General features: G+C 38.4%; 1 protein-coding gene across 2 annotated transcripts in view; it reads right to left on the reverse strand.

Annotated features, from left to right (window-relative positions):
* Window positions 1-13,736, reverse strand: part of mettl16 (methyltransferase 16, N6-methyladenosine) — a 23,902-nt gene extending 10,166 nt beyond the window's left edge. Inside the window, exons 1-6 of one of the 2 annotated variants that reach the window (XM_014005300.1) lie at window positions 13,601-13,736; window positions 13,159-13,296; window positions 2,142-2,329; window positions 1,478-1,618; window positions 891-1,006; window positions 509-651 (exon numbers count right to left, since the gene is read on the reverse strand). In XM_014005300.1, the coding sequence (XP_013860754.1) occupies window positions 509-651; window positions 891-1,006; window positions 1,478-1,618; window positions 2,142-2,329; window positions 13,159-13,286 (716 nt within the window). In that variant the 5' untranslated portion in view covers window positions 13,287-13,296; window positions 13,601-13,736. Of the gene's footprint in view, window positions 1-508; window positions 652-890; window positions 1,007-1,477; window positions 1,619-2,141; window positions 2,330-13,158; window positions 13,297-13,474; window positions 13,578-13,600 lie in introns of those variants that run through there. The other variant, XM_014005301.1, reaches the window with a different exon arrangement.
* Window positions 13,737-14,837: the final 1,101 nt, after the last annotated feature.

Genomic DNA, 14,837 nt, shown 5'->3' on the forward strand with positions numbered 1-14,837 from the left:
CACACACACACACACACACACACACACACACACACACACACACACACACACACACACACACTGAACTCCCTGTAAGAGGCCGAGCAGGTGTGGCATGTCTAATTAGTTTTAATGGCTCCACTCTGCCCAGGTCTCACTCTGCTGCCCCGGTGACAACCCCGCTAGCGCGGGGGAAGGTAAAATGACACCCCCCACACATCAACCCAAACACAGCTGCTCCCTGTGGGCTCCAGGATGCAGCACAATGTGGGTGTGTGCCAGAATCACTCCAGCAACTGAGGATGACAACTCCATCAGTGTGCAGCCATCCACCTGCCTGTTTCACCTCCTCCCCTCTGCTCTTCACTGGAGCTCTCAGCAGCCATTTACACCCCTCCAAAAACCCCTCACCGTTCATCAGAACAGCAGCACGCACATCCAGCAGAGTACTTTAAGGTTCAGGGTTTTGATTTAGATTTAGATGAAACTGGACAAAAATGACAAGGTCTTGGCGCTTTTCATCCCTCACCGGAGACGTTTCTTGAGCTGCAGGCTGTCGTGAATGATCCTCTTGACAAACTCCAGCTCACCTCCCTCTGCCATGATCTCCGTCACTCCTCCTGTATTCACCGAGCTGGGAGGAGGTCGCCGTGAGTTCCTGGAGTTCACCCCCTGGAGGGAGGGAGGGAGGGAGGGAGAGAGAGAGAGAGAGACGGAGAGGAAGAGCAACAAGACAGACAGAGATTAGCAGGAAATCCTATTAGAGGCCTAGTAGCACCACGTAAACAAATAGTCTTCATTGTCAGAGCTGCTCTAGCCTTTAAAAATGAGCTGAACTWACTCAAAGAACTTGAAGAGCTGAAATATTTAGATCTGAGTGGAGTAAAACATTTTAAAACATGGACCTTTACCTTCGCTTCAAGCTGGTTGGCGAAAAACGGAGGGTTGCACATGCAGAAGTCATAAACGATTTCTGTCTCTTCTTTTAAAGCGTCCATCAGTAATGTCTTCTGTGGGACCTTCACCACTGAAAAAGTAAAAAAATAATAATGAGACGACTTGTATTAAGTTGTGTTTTTAAAATGACAGACCTTTTGAAGTGGGGTTCTGTGGAATGGCCATGAACAAAGAACATCTTACCTGTTCTAGATAGGTCTTCTAACAACTTCTCTTTGGAGAAACTGACTTTAAATCTGAGCAAACTCACCAACTAAYGGCTAGTTTGAGCAGGAAAAAGGCTAAAGTGAATCCCTGTGACCTTAAAGCAACTAAAATTTCAATAACTTCATAGCGATTCAAGCTAACTGTTGTTCAAAACCTTTACATTTTTGACAATTTTGCATTACAAACTTATTTACATAGAAAGCTTATGGTTATTTGTGAGCAAAAACAGCAGCACAAGCAAACTTATTGAGGGAGAGGCACCGCTTGTTACAAACTGAAAAGCTCTTCCCGGTCAAAAAAGTGAAAACCAACCACTGCTTTAAACYAGACTCACCTTTAATCAGGTCAGACATGTTGTTCTGCTCCACGTTCTTCTTTGCGTAGTCGAAGCAGATGTCGTCCACCTCAGTGGCGAGGAAGTACCAGCCGTTCATTGTAGCTCCAAGTAAAGGATAGATGCAGGACGCTCCTGTGCCTGAGGGAACAGGAAACCCATCTCAATAAATCCTGACAGGGATTAATCTGTCACCGTCAGGATTTATTGTGGCTGTTGTGAATAACAAGAAACACAYGCAGTGATGTTTAAAGTAAAAACAAGTATACGAGCTAAAGTCCTCTTAAATATCTTAGCCCTAGTGGCCAATAAGTGTCAGCTCCAGSAGTGATAATTAAATCAGTCATATCTTAATATGCTGCATTATTCAGTCCAGGCTGAGACATCCGTTACTAAAGAGACAACCAGAGGTGATCCATCACAGGGAAGACAGCCTCAGTTTGCTTTTACAAAGCTTCAGGGTCAACAGTCAGTGACCTGGAGTCCTAAACACCACACACAAAGTGCTTAATTTCTCTGACTGACATGTGGACTGGGATTTGGCAGATAGCACTGGGAACACGGAATGACTCGGATCGCCTGCTGGAAGGACTGACCCACATTGTAAAAACACAGACCTGAGGCCGCCTGTAAGAAGTATAAATAAATCTAGTGTCGACGATACCGATGTCGATGCCCCTGCGTGGCTGTTTCTGGCCGTCGATGAGGTCCTCCACCCAGTGGATGTAGTTGAGGCGTAGAGGGACGGTCGGTATGAGGCGCTCCAGAGGGATCTCGATGGTCAAACCGAAGTCCTCCTTCAGCAGGGTGCAGGTCAGCGCTCGCACCGCCTCTGGCTCTTTGAAGTTCACACTGAAGGAAGAATTGATTTAAATTTAAATTTCGCTAATTCTTTTTTAGAAAAAAAAAACGCACAGAAACAGTTAAATTTAGAGTTCAGTGATATCTTTTAATTCATGTTTTCAGATTAAAGATTAAAAATAAAAAAATTTAAATAGAATAACCAGCACTCCAAAAAATATCATGCTTTTAAATAAGGGCAGAAAACAGGATGCGTTTCAGCTACATGCCATCATCAGCTTGTTACAAAATACAAAATATTAAAGATTAACAAAACTATCTTTTAACTTAAAAAAAATATTTAACATAAACCTATATTGCTTGTGACATATCCAGAAGCTGCCACGCTTCCACTTCTCACATTTATCCTAATAAATATAACAGTAACCAAAGCTTTAAAGTCGAAGTACCTTTATTAGTCTCCCTTGGGAGAAATATGCTTTGGATAAAAGTGGGTTTGTTGCACAAAAAAAGCACATTACACATAAACATGAAACAGGCACAATGAAAACATCACGCATAAAAACACACAAATCACATTAAAAAGAGTTGCTGGTGTGAGTTCCTCTGCAAATGATTTTAAAAGAAAAGCATGAATACAAATGCATTTTTGGGAAGATTACATTGATAATGCATTGCAAAATTTATTTTGAGTCACTGTCAGAGAGAGATGGAGAGTCAGAATTCAAATAATATTGTTTCAATAAATAGACAGAGGAGTTTATCTTCTTAAAGAGTTCCCCTTAGATGTCACTTCTTGTTTCATTGTGGCTGAGCCAAAATCAAAAGAAATGATCCCAGTTATGTGACAATCTGGGTAAAATCATGTGTATTATGGCAAGTTTCTTAAATATAAAGATGTTTTCTTTGACTTTTTGCACCTGAAGGATATGCATGTCACAGCATTTTAACGGCTGCATGAAATCAAGGTTGTTTTCTCTTTAGCGTCTCGTCTTGCTGCTCTGCTTGTTTTACTTCAGAGGCCACCTGACAGCAATTTACCAAACTGCGTTTAATGTAGCACTTCATTAACCTGCTGCAGCTCCCTACACCCCGCCCCATTACTCACATATTACACACACGAGGGACAACGGGAGGGATGAGCAGCCCATCAATTTACCCCACCCCCCTCTCGCCCCCATGCTGATGACAAAGATTTTTAACTCAGACCTCCCACTTTCTGCTCCCCGCTCTCAGTCCCAGTCGTTCAGTCCCCCCCGTCTTCTCCCCTCCACCTGTTCAATGATTTCAGCTGTTGAGCAGAACAAGTGGGCGAGATAGGTGTAATTAAAGCTTCGCACCTCAGCAGAGGCAATTAGGCACGTCCTGGTGATCGGGAGCGTCTCGCACCACACATGGTCGATGTGAGCACTTTCCAACAAAAACATTTTTTTACATCTGTTAAAAAAACCATAAATTTCCCTACATCAGTCAAACATAAACGGCTGAAATAGATTGTGTTTTATTTATTTTCCCGCAACAAATAAAAGAAAATGTAGTTTCGTGTTTTTCTTGTGTTTTAAKGTCTTTTCTATAATTTTTCTTGACTGCAAAATGACCAGAAGAAGTTATCTTGGCGGCAACAATCGGATTATTAGTCTTGTTGGTCACAAATAAAATGTATTCAACCAGAAATTATTTAGGATGTAAATGAACATTTCTGAATGATTAAATAAGTCTGTGCACCTTTTAAAGTCAATCCTGGTTTATAGCTTTTTACGTGTCGATTTTAACTAATCGGTTTTGTTTTACGTCACTGAATTCTGTGTCAAAATCTGATCTGACAAAGATCTTCACAAATGACCAAAAAAAAGTCATGTGTGATTTTACCCACAGTAATTGTTTGAACAATAGGGTTGGGTATCGATTCAGATTTCCCAAATCGATTTGATTCACAGGAGCCCGATTCGATTCATGACGATTCACGATTCAGTTTGATTGATTTTTAAATTAGTTAAGGATATTAAGCAGTAACACATTTACTTTGATATAGAAGACTAGGGTTGGGCATAATCGTATCGTGTGCAATTAATCATCAGAAAAACATTAATCGATTAGTTTTTGTCACTTGATGATTAATACGATTAATGCCACCAGGCAAACTGACTGGGAATTACTCCGGTCAGTCCGCTCGCTGCTCCTCTCTGCTTCAAACATGACGAACATTAAAATTAAAGTTCTGTAATTTATTTATCTATCAACACAATTTAAAATATGATGTATAGCCTGAAATCTGTAATTTTCACACAATTTGGAACAATTTTTTACAAAGGGCAAATCGTTCCCACTAAATTGGTCATGTGACTAWGAAATAAGGGTGTCCAGGGACTCCAGGGGATTAATCGTCAAATTGATCGTTATCGGCTAAATACCACAATTAATCGTGATTAATCTTTTAGCCAATATTGCCCAACCCTATAGAAGACATTCTCAAAGGAACTAATTCTGCAAATAGAAACTAATTCTAACTTGGTGCGTTGGTAAAATTATAAACATTAAGGGCAAACTTGTAAATTGGAGTTTAATCTTGAAACAAAACTGTCTCAAGTTTCAAAGGGTTTAAACTAAAAAGGAATTACAAGAGAAAGTGTACATTAGTATACATTAGTTTTTAAAAAAAACTATGAATAATTTTCTTGAAGAATAATTTTCGAAGCCCGMTTCGTTTCCCGATACCGTGTCTGAACACAAATCTTTGCAAACAAAAGTTGTCATGGTCTCTGTTATATTTAAGTTCAGCTGAGAATCAGTTGTAATGTTAGTKATTCCTTTGTTTGCCCCAGACAACTTGTTGTCGGGAGCTAATGTTAGTGCTCACCGTTAAGTGGCTGTAAACTTACGGCAAGCCAGGAGTGACACACAACATGGAAATGTGTAGCTTCATCGCATACAACACTCATGGGGAAAAATCGATCTCCTGACTTATGGATCGATTTTCCCAAATTTGAACAAAAATCGATCCAGATCGATTAGAGTTTTTTAACCCAGCCMTATTGAACAATATCCCGCCTTACAACTTATTAAACATGTATGTAAATTGTTTTAAATTTTCATTTATAGAAGGTTGAATTCTTAAACAAGACAGGTAATAACCATATCTAACGGCTGACAGGAACTCTCCATGTTTATTAAAAATAATGGGTATAATACAGTCGTATGTCTATATATTCCAGAGAAGTTATTTATCTCATTAGCTGCTGAGCTCTCAAAAAAAATCAATGCCTGATTTCCAAAGACAGAAAACAAACCAATAAAATAATTTGTACTTAAAACCTAAAAAGTGTGGAAAATTGAGGCTAATAAAAAGTCGTTTTTATCTGGATGACACTCGAAAGCTGAACTGACTCATGAGTCTGTCTCTCATTAGATAAAGATCCATATTCAAACAGGGAAGCAGCTCAGGCCGGCACTCTATTTTTAGCCCTCTGAGTGTGTGTGCAGGGCAGGCCCATCAGTCCCATCAGCAGCGCTGCGCATCTCCATGGCAACCACACCTACTGAACACACGGAGGGGAGCACGCAAATCCGGCCACGCTGGAGCAATGGCTGATGGCAGGAGGAGCGTGAGCGCGCCCSAGGTTTGCCGCCGCCACGTAGGGTTCACCGCTGCCTGCGTGCTTACGTGGTGAACRGAGGTCTGCTGACGGGATGCGTGGTGGGACAAACGCGAGAGGYGAAACCTGTGAGGGAGGCGAGGCGCTGTGCTTGATCTGTGGACAGCACGACGGGGGTGAGGGGGAACAGGTGAGGGTCGAGCAGGTGAGAAGGAGCTGCGCTGTCGGACTCTGAGAAAAAAAGTTCTCGTTTCAGACCAGTGAAGATGAAGGCACCGTTAAAGCTGAGGAGGAGCTGCTGCTGATGGTGTTGATACTGATGATTCAGTGTTGCATGATCAGCATGAAAACACACAGCAACACACACTCCATCTCTGCACATAGAGGTGACCTTCAGCATCTAACACCCAGAGCACTGAGGAACATTTTGTGCTGATTAGCAGCACTTTCAATCATTTTTTTATAGACRAAGTCCTTACAAAAGCAAGATGAGGGCATGACTCAAACTAACCGCGAGTTCCAAGATAAACTAGTGAAAGATTTTTAGAGCATTGTTTAAAGAATGTTTAAAACAAACATGTAGTTTCCCTCTAGGGCTGCCATGATTAATCGACTAGTTGACGACTAATTGACTATTAAAATAGTCAATGACTAATTTAATGGTCGATCAGTCTGGTTTTTTTTGTTGTTTTTTTACTTTGTTTTTCTCTCCAAACTGGTTTGACACCTTCCACTGCCACATCTGCCTTTCTGTCCTTGACACACATGCACAGTAGTGGTAACCTGGGTAGACCGTGGACGTCACAAGACATTATAGCTGGGTTGCAGATGACGTAGCATCGATGTCATGAAATGCAGATGGGGGACAGGAAGTAAATGAAGCCATCTTTCCTTCYGTTGATTCAGTGTCTGTGCCGTGTACAGTTGTTGCAGCCACTCTGATCAGGAGAAATATCAAAGTTTTTTTCATGTTCCAAAAGTAGTGTGTCACAAGGGAGTTAAATTTTAAAAACTTGCAGAAAAAATAGGACAAAAGTGGATCAACRATCTACGGCTAAAATCAGGAGGTGCGAAAACRAACAATGCAACAGTTTGCAGCGACCACTTTCTAACAGGTAAGGATTCCATCATTTAAATCATGTTGTCAGATATTTTCCTGGATAGTTACTTGAATTTGGGTTTACAGAAGCTRAACAAATTAGTTGCAAGTAGATCCAAGCACATAKAAATAACAGGAGTTAACTTGTTGTTAGCGTTAGCGATAGCATTGTTATCATAGGCTAACTACTAAAAATAGCACATGCCAGCCAGGCAGAAACAAGTCAACAGAYATTTRAAGTTTCTTTGGATCCTAAATGTTTGACMCAACCTGAAACTAAATAATTGTAGCTTTGAGGCTTTTGAAAGCTTTCATTTGGCTCATCGTAGCCTATAACATGAGGTCTGCAGCACCAGATAGTAGTTTGTGTTGATCGCCTCAACACCGGGTAAATCCTCCAGATTATATAGCAACTCTTTTTTTATTAAGATAATATGAATCATATCTTAAATGTACGCATATTTTTTTTGCGATATCTTGTCTGCGCCAGCCCATTTAGGGCATTAGCCGCTGTGATCCATTTCGCTGTGTTTTGAAGCAGAGCAAATCACTTCCTGACCCCCAACTGACATTCACGCGTCATCCGGGTCACATGACTGCAACCCAGCATACAGACAGGCTTTGGTATTATGGCTACCCAGCAACGGAGCTCAAAAGTGTGGGATCATTTTAAGAAAATAAAAGAGAAACCTGTGCAATGCGATATCTGCAAGGCAGAACTAGCCTTCCATGGCAATTATTTTAGTTAGCATATAGCTAAAATCTAATGATGGTTATATAATAGCAGCTGCATTCTGGCACGATAAGCTGTATGTTTTATATTCAATTAATGTATCATCTGATCAGTAGACTAATCGAAAAATAATTGGTGATTAGTTGACTATTAAAATAATCGTTTGTGGCAGCCCTATTTCCTTCTAACAGTTAATTTGTCAAGTTATATTTAACAACACTTTGCTGACAGCACGRCAGAGAAGCAGCAGAGGAAGACACATCAAAGTATATGGCTGGTTCAGAACACACAAGCTTCAAGACCTGGAAGTTTTATAGTTGTAATCCACACTAGTATCAAAAGGCAATTAGAGGTGCAGGTAGGGCAAGCAGTTATGTCATGTAATACAAGCCTAAATGTTCCTGATATGAAGGGACTGTCACACTCTGGCACTTGGTTAACTGAGGAGCTCAGTTTGACTGATGATATTTTTACATTTGAAAGAATGAATGATATTTTATTGATCCCATGGAGGGAAATTGCAAATTACAATTATATTCAGTTCTGCATAGTTTTTTTTTGCATCAAGTTTAGGATAAATTAACAAATTTGTTTTTCTAATTTAACTTAACATTTACCTGATACCTTTATATAGTTTATCAAACATTTTGACACATGACCTGTAGAACACTGACTACTGTTGAAATTGGATAAAAAAATAAATAAAAGGGCAAACAATGTGACTTTTTTATTTAATTATGAAAAAAATACTAGATGACAAATCCTATCTGGTTGCAAACTAAAACCCTCCCTCACATGGAAGGTGTGTGGTTCTGTCTCTGYTTTAAGGATAATTATTGTTTGTTTAATTATGTATATAGTCAAATAATGGTTTGTTTGATTTAAATTCCTTCCATTCGATTAACTGAAAGACCCTTGATTCAAGAGAAATGTCAGGTTTTTAGGGAAATGGCTGCCTATCAATTAATCGTTAGACGATCGATAATATCAATCAACTTTTGATTAATTCATCAATCAATAACTTACATCCCTAAAATAGTTTCAGAATCGTATGGTTTGTAGCCATATTTTTTAGCTTTTTTGCTAAAAATCAGCGCAAGACTTGTAAAGTGTTTAAGTTTGTCCATTTCATAACACAAGATTGTCAATTGACAGTTTTATAGAAAAAAAATAGGTTTTAGATTATTTGCTTTTTTATGAAAACACTGACACACAGCAGGTTAAGGAGTGTCAAAATAAAAGGTCCAACCAAAGCTAACAGGGTTCCTTCACTCTGTTAAAATCAAACCAAAAGTATAAGGTTATAATATTCAGTTTAAAGCTATCAGGGGTCCTAATTATACCGTCGTTTATCCTGCATTGCCAAGAACGTGATTAATAATGCATATTTGAACAAAACTGGTGTGAAATTGAACATTTTCAAATTAGGTGTCAACCAGGCTAATTTATTTTTAATAGCCATTTCCTCTCCCTAATCCCTGCTCTCTATCTGCTGGATCTGAGAGCAGAAACCCTGAAACAAACCAGCATTCAGATGATTTTTTTTGAGGGGGGTGGCGGGGGTGGGGGGGTGTTAATCGGTTTGCTTCAACGTTTCTGCTGCTGCCTCTGGTGTGAGCTGCTATCAGTCCTCTCCACYGGCGGTCCCTAAATGAGGGGAACCGTATCTCCTCAGACGATTGAGTGAGTGTCTCCTCAAGATTACTCTCACCCCCCACCCCCCAACTCTCTGCTTAAATACTTGAAAACCCAGAAGATGAGTTTCTTGAAAAATACAAAAAAAAAAAAAAAACCTCACTAATCCCTCTGCTGACTGAACGACAAGCTAAAGGAGAAGAGGAGCCACGTTTCTGCTGACGCTTCAGCAGAACTGCAACCGTACAAGCCAAGAGTTACACACAAATAAATAAATAAATAAATAAATAAATAAATAAATAAATAAATAAATATCCTGGACATTTGTTCATCCTGCGGGGCAAAGATAAAAGAGCACTGCTCTGTTTGTCCACACTCCAGGTAGATTTACAGGTGCTTGACAGATAAACATATTTTYAAACACCGTACCAGAGAAATCCTTGTGTTTCTGATCATAAGTCGTAAGCGTGATCTCGTGTGATCCTAAATCGCATAAGCRAAGTGTAAAAAACGTGTCTAAATTTACTTTTTACAAAACCCTGTCAGCTCTTTGTTCGTCATCCCTCCGTCTGCGAGGGAAACACAGACGCTACCAAATGTTAATTAGCACCTGTCACAACAAGACATCAAGAGTTTTTAAAGCGTGTCCACACATGAATACACACTCAGTCCACTGCAGGATGACTGCCTGGACACTTCTCAGCCATAAAAAGATCAACCCACACATACGTTCTCACTCAGTCACACAGACGTTTGAAACCACATCGCCATCCATGTGCAAAACAATGACAACATGTGATTTCCTCACAGAGCACACAAACAACCGGACAGGCACAACGGCTGTCCAACAAAATCCAGTCATTAGCTCGTAGTTCACGTTTTTGAGCACAAACAAAATAAATATAAAAAAAGTAAGTAAACGTCAAAATAGGTGAGGATTTGTTCAACAAAAAGGATTGGATCTCAAATTCTGCYCGAGCATGTCATTGCAAAACAAAATGTATTTAGAAACATTAACTTTTTCTTAGTTTCTGTGAAATATAGCACAGAAATGATAAATACACTACAGTCAAAACATGATCAAAACAACAAATAAACTGAAAACATAACTGAAGGACTATGTGCTGAAGACATTATTCAGATTCAGCTCCTTTATATAAATAAAGACAAACTACAGAAAACAATATAAACTTAACTTAATACGGGAAGAAAAAAATTCAGTCATGATGACAACAAAGCTTTTTGTTCAGACTTTATAAAAGTATATATTTAGAAACGGCGCTATTGTTATTAACTTAAAGGGGTAATGTTATGTGTTTCTCAGGCATATATTTAAATTCTATACCATAATAAAGTAACTATGTCACCTTCAATTGTTATTAAAATGTTGTTTTATATGTTTAAGTAGTAAATAAACTTATCTTCTCATCATATCTGTTTCTAAATGCCTTGAAATTGGCCTCTGTCTCTTTAAGAACCTCCTTCTGCTTCTGTCCTGCCCATTTCAGCACGGGGCCTGGTGGGTGTGTGTGCTCTGTGATGAGGAAGCTCAGATTGGAGACACAGCCCAGAGGAGGAGCTGATCCCAAAAGGCGGTCCTAGGCCCAACCAGTCGTTTTTGCTCCCCTGCCTGGCTGCCTCAGGACACCACAGGATTTCTCMAACATGCATGAATGAGTCAAAGCAAGAYTTTAGGCATGTTTTTGATGAGAGGATAACATTATAACATSATATAAAGCTCAAAAAAGTTGATTTTACATGATATAGCCCCTTTAAGCAAAGTTTTTATTGAGTTCAACTATTGGTTACTAATAAACTTCATAATGACTAATGGCATAAAATCATCAAGCATCAAAAATCTAAAACCAGAAGAACACATCTGGATGAAATGAAGTTCATCCATAAACAAAAAGGGACACGTTTGGGTAAACAAAACCCATTAAAACATTTTCTTTTTAAAAAAATGTAAGCTTGGTTTAAACTGTAACACATGCAAATCTGTAAAGTCTCACTGGCACAGAAARTTTGAAATGTAAGACTGAAACCAAACAGAAAACATCTTCAGAATGGTGGGTCTAATAATCATTTGTCCAACATTAAATTAGATGGAGTCAGCCAGAACACCAGCAGTGCTGAATGTGTTGCTCAGAGTTTCATATTCTGCTGAAAATATATGCTGTGTCAGTTCTAACATATGTGAACACCTGAAAAACTACATGTCAGGTCAAAAAATCCTTAGTGCTCAGAAAAAAACCTGACTGAAGTGGCAGCACTGAGAAAAGCTGCTTGAATTACCTTCAAGCGGAGTTTATTTTAACTGTTACCAGAGTTCTTAGATTATGTAATAGRTGCAGAAATTTATTTCTGTTTACACAAAGTTTGTGAGAGTGATTATAAATTAAAGCTGTCACCTCCATGATACAAGACGACGGGTTGTGTTTCCTATCTGTGAGTATTCATCTGATCTACCAATACAGATATCTGATTACAGCTGCTACAAGGTTATAAACACTGTTCACTGACAACAATATATATTCATCTATTTGAATATAATGTGTGCATAGTTAGCATTAGCTATCTGTCAAGTATTACAGCTTTTATCTCCTCATTAATAATCTTAAAATCTTCAGTTCAAAATTTCTCTTTAACCCTAAAAAAAAAAGAGTACAGCTCAATTTCATTTCATGTAATTAAAGCCAAGGTTCTCAAACTGTGGTGCACGTGCCACTGGTGGAACTCAGGATCCTTCTGGTGGTAGGYAGCTCAGAAGAAATTTTAGTATCAATAAGTTAAATAAAAGCTAATTAGCTGTCATCACTGAAGTGTGATGCAAAGCTAAAGCCATAAARGGCCAAACAGATGAGTGGTTCATGCAAATTACAAACTAGGCACCAATTGTAAACTGCTTACAACTAAAGGGTAGTGGAGAACATTKTGAGAACTACTGTGGAAACTGGAGAGGACGACGATTGACCAGTTTACTAGTAAGACATGTTAGCAATAAAAAATGTATTTAAGATATCTTAAAATTGTATTAAATTTGTTGTGAGGCAGAATAACAAAGACTGCGGTGTACGTGGTTCTGTTGTCAACAATAAATCTATGGAGCCATCACAATGTACAACATTAGCCAACTGGGTTTGTTAAATACTTATAGTTTGGTAAATTGGCCAGTTTGTTTAATTACATCAAATATCAGGGGTTTTAAACATGTATAAGGTTAAAAACCAGTAGTACAACTGTGGTAMTTCTAGAACCATATATTTTCTGGGGCAGCAGGTAATTATGTAAATTTTAATACAGTTGTTCTCAAACTTTTCATAAGTAGTGCTTCAGACTGAGCTCCCTGGAGCTAAGTCTGCAAAGCGCCCGCTCCACAGTTCACCCCTTCCCTGGAGCACTGTTGTGAAGACTGCTGAAGTGGGAGTGTCCGAAACTGTAGGAGATTATTAGAGACAGAAGCCAATTTCAAGGTATTTAGCTTTATTTTTAATGTAATTTTTTTATAACAACTGAAGGTAACAGTTACTTGATTGTGGTATAGAATTGAACTGTGTCTGGAAAATACATAATAAACCYCAATTTAATGAAAGAAACAAACTCTCACATGCATCCTTGACAAGGATCAGAGATCTCTGTTTGAGTTGCTGAATGATAATGATGTCAATTTATATTTGCAATAAAATAAAATTAAATAAATAATTTAAAAAAAAACTTCATAAGTCACCTTATCGTTTCCTTTGTCTGCAAAATAGGAATAATCAACAATAAAAAAATGTAAAAGAGCAAACAGTCACTCACGCGGAGCTCGTGCACTTACACTGGTCGTCCTGTGAGGCTGGTGTGCACGTGCTGCTGGAAGTCCGGGTATTTGGAGGCCAGGTAGGCGAAGTCCGGAGGTTTGTCCTTGTACCTGTTCCGAGGATGCATGGACTTGTTGAGAGCCATGTGGACAGGCCTGACGTCACAAAAACAGCATCACAATCACGACAGTGCATAAATAAASTAGAACAGACATGTCATGATGGCATTTTTGTCACAGTGAAAATCGAATCAGATTTTAAAGCAGAAGAACARTTATTGAAATCATGATGACCACCCACAGAAAACTCAGCTGTACAGTAACACAACTTTACCTGACAGGTAAACAAAACCTTAAAACCGAAAACAAATCTTCACATTTCAGACAAACCGCAGTACCTCGTCAGTGCTACTCTAAGCTAACCCTATCCGCTAAAAACTATGTAAAGTTATTTTTCTACCTGCTTATCGGTTCAACAACTTTATCTGCTGGTCGATAAAGTTTACCCACTTGCGCTGAGTCTTTAATGAAACCACAGCAGCCTAAAAACACACCGTAGGTCCAACGTTTTGACTTTTTGCAACTCTCTTCCTGTACGTCTTTACGTCACCGCTCTACGCTACTGCGTGATTACGTCACCCTAATGTTTACATTTTTTTCTCGTAAAATGTCCTTTTGATTTTGTAATTTATTTGAAAAAAAAAAAACTCCATCTATTTAAAATGTTTCATTCTATCGGTGTGAACCTATCAGTGCTCCACTTTGTACTTTGACCATGTTTATATTTTATCTAAAAATAAGTGTAAATCATCTGAGAAATGCCAGACTATTTTGGGTTTCATACAATACGATTAAGTAAATAAACTCTTACGGCACTTTTAGGGTTAAAAARGACAATTTTAGCAGGAAAACAAAAAGTGTTATTTTTAAAATGCTAGTTGTATCATTATAAAAATGTAATACTTTACAAGTCCTGTTTGCTAAAAAATTCAAGAGCTTTCTGAGGCAAAATCTTATTGAAAACACRAAATATGTTCACATATTTTGTACTTTCTAATCATAAAATGTAGTTTAATCCAAGTGACATCTACAATCTTCAACAACAAAACATTTTTATAACTTTAAACACGATAAATCAGTGTTTATTCTGCAARCTGTAATAAAGTGGTTTTAGCATCAGCTTTCTTCTTTTCACGTGAAAMTTTCACATTTGAGTTTTGTGCATAAACGTGTTTATTAAAGTTTCTGATATTCTGATTGAATAACTGTTTTCTGGTGTTATTACTCCTAAACTCCTCATTTTTTTGGTGCCTCTCATTGTGAAAGGATTCTGTTTAACCTGATTACATCAACTTTAAATGAAATTGAGAATTGTCATAAATTTATCGTTTTTTTACACTTTAAGCAAACTTCTTGTCTTCATTATTTTTTTTCTTCAGAACAAAGTTTAGCATGTCACAATTAACATGAACCGGTGTAAAAGGAAAGCAAAGAAACTTAGATCTGAGCTTTAATTTGAAGGAGTAATATCTACGCAATACTCCTCCTTTGTACTCCAACTTGGAACAGTGAATGATGTCACATTGTGTGCAGTTTAAACTGTAAACTTCCCTTTTTTAAGGTTARAACACCTGTTTCCCCAAACGAATCATTACCATGACCAAGATTAAAACAAAAAAACAAGCAGAACACAGAAA

This window comes from Austrofundulus limnaeus, unplaced genomic scaffold (assembly GCF_001266775.1).
Source record: "Austrofundulus limnaeus strain Quisiro unplaced genomic scaffold, Austrofundulus_limnaeus-1.0 Scaffold29, whole genome shotgun sequence".
In the NCBI taxonomy this organism is placed as follows: domain Eukaryota; kingdom Metazoa; phylum Chordata; class Actinopteri; order Cyprinodontiformes; family Rivulidae; genus Austrofundulus; species Austrofundulus limnaeus.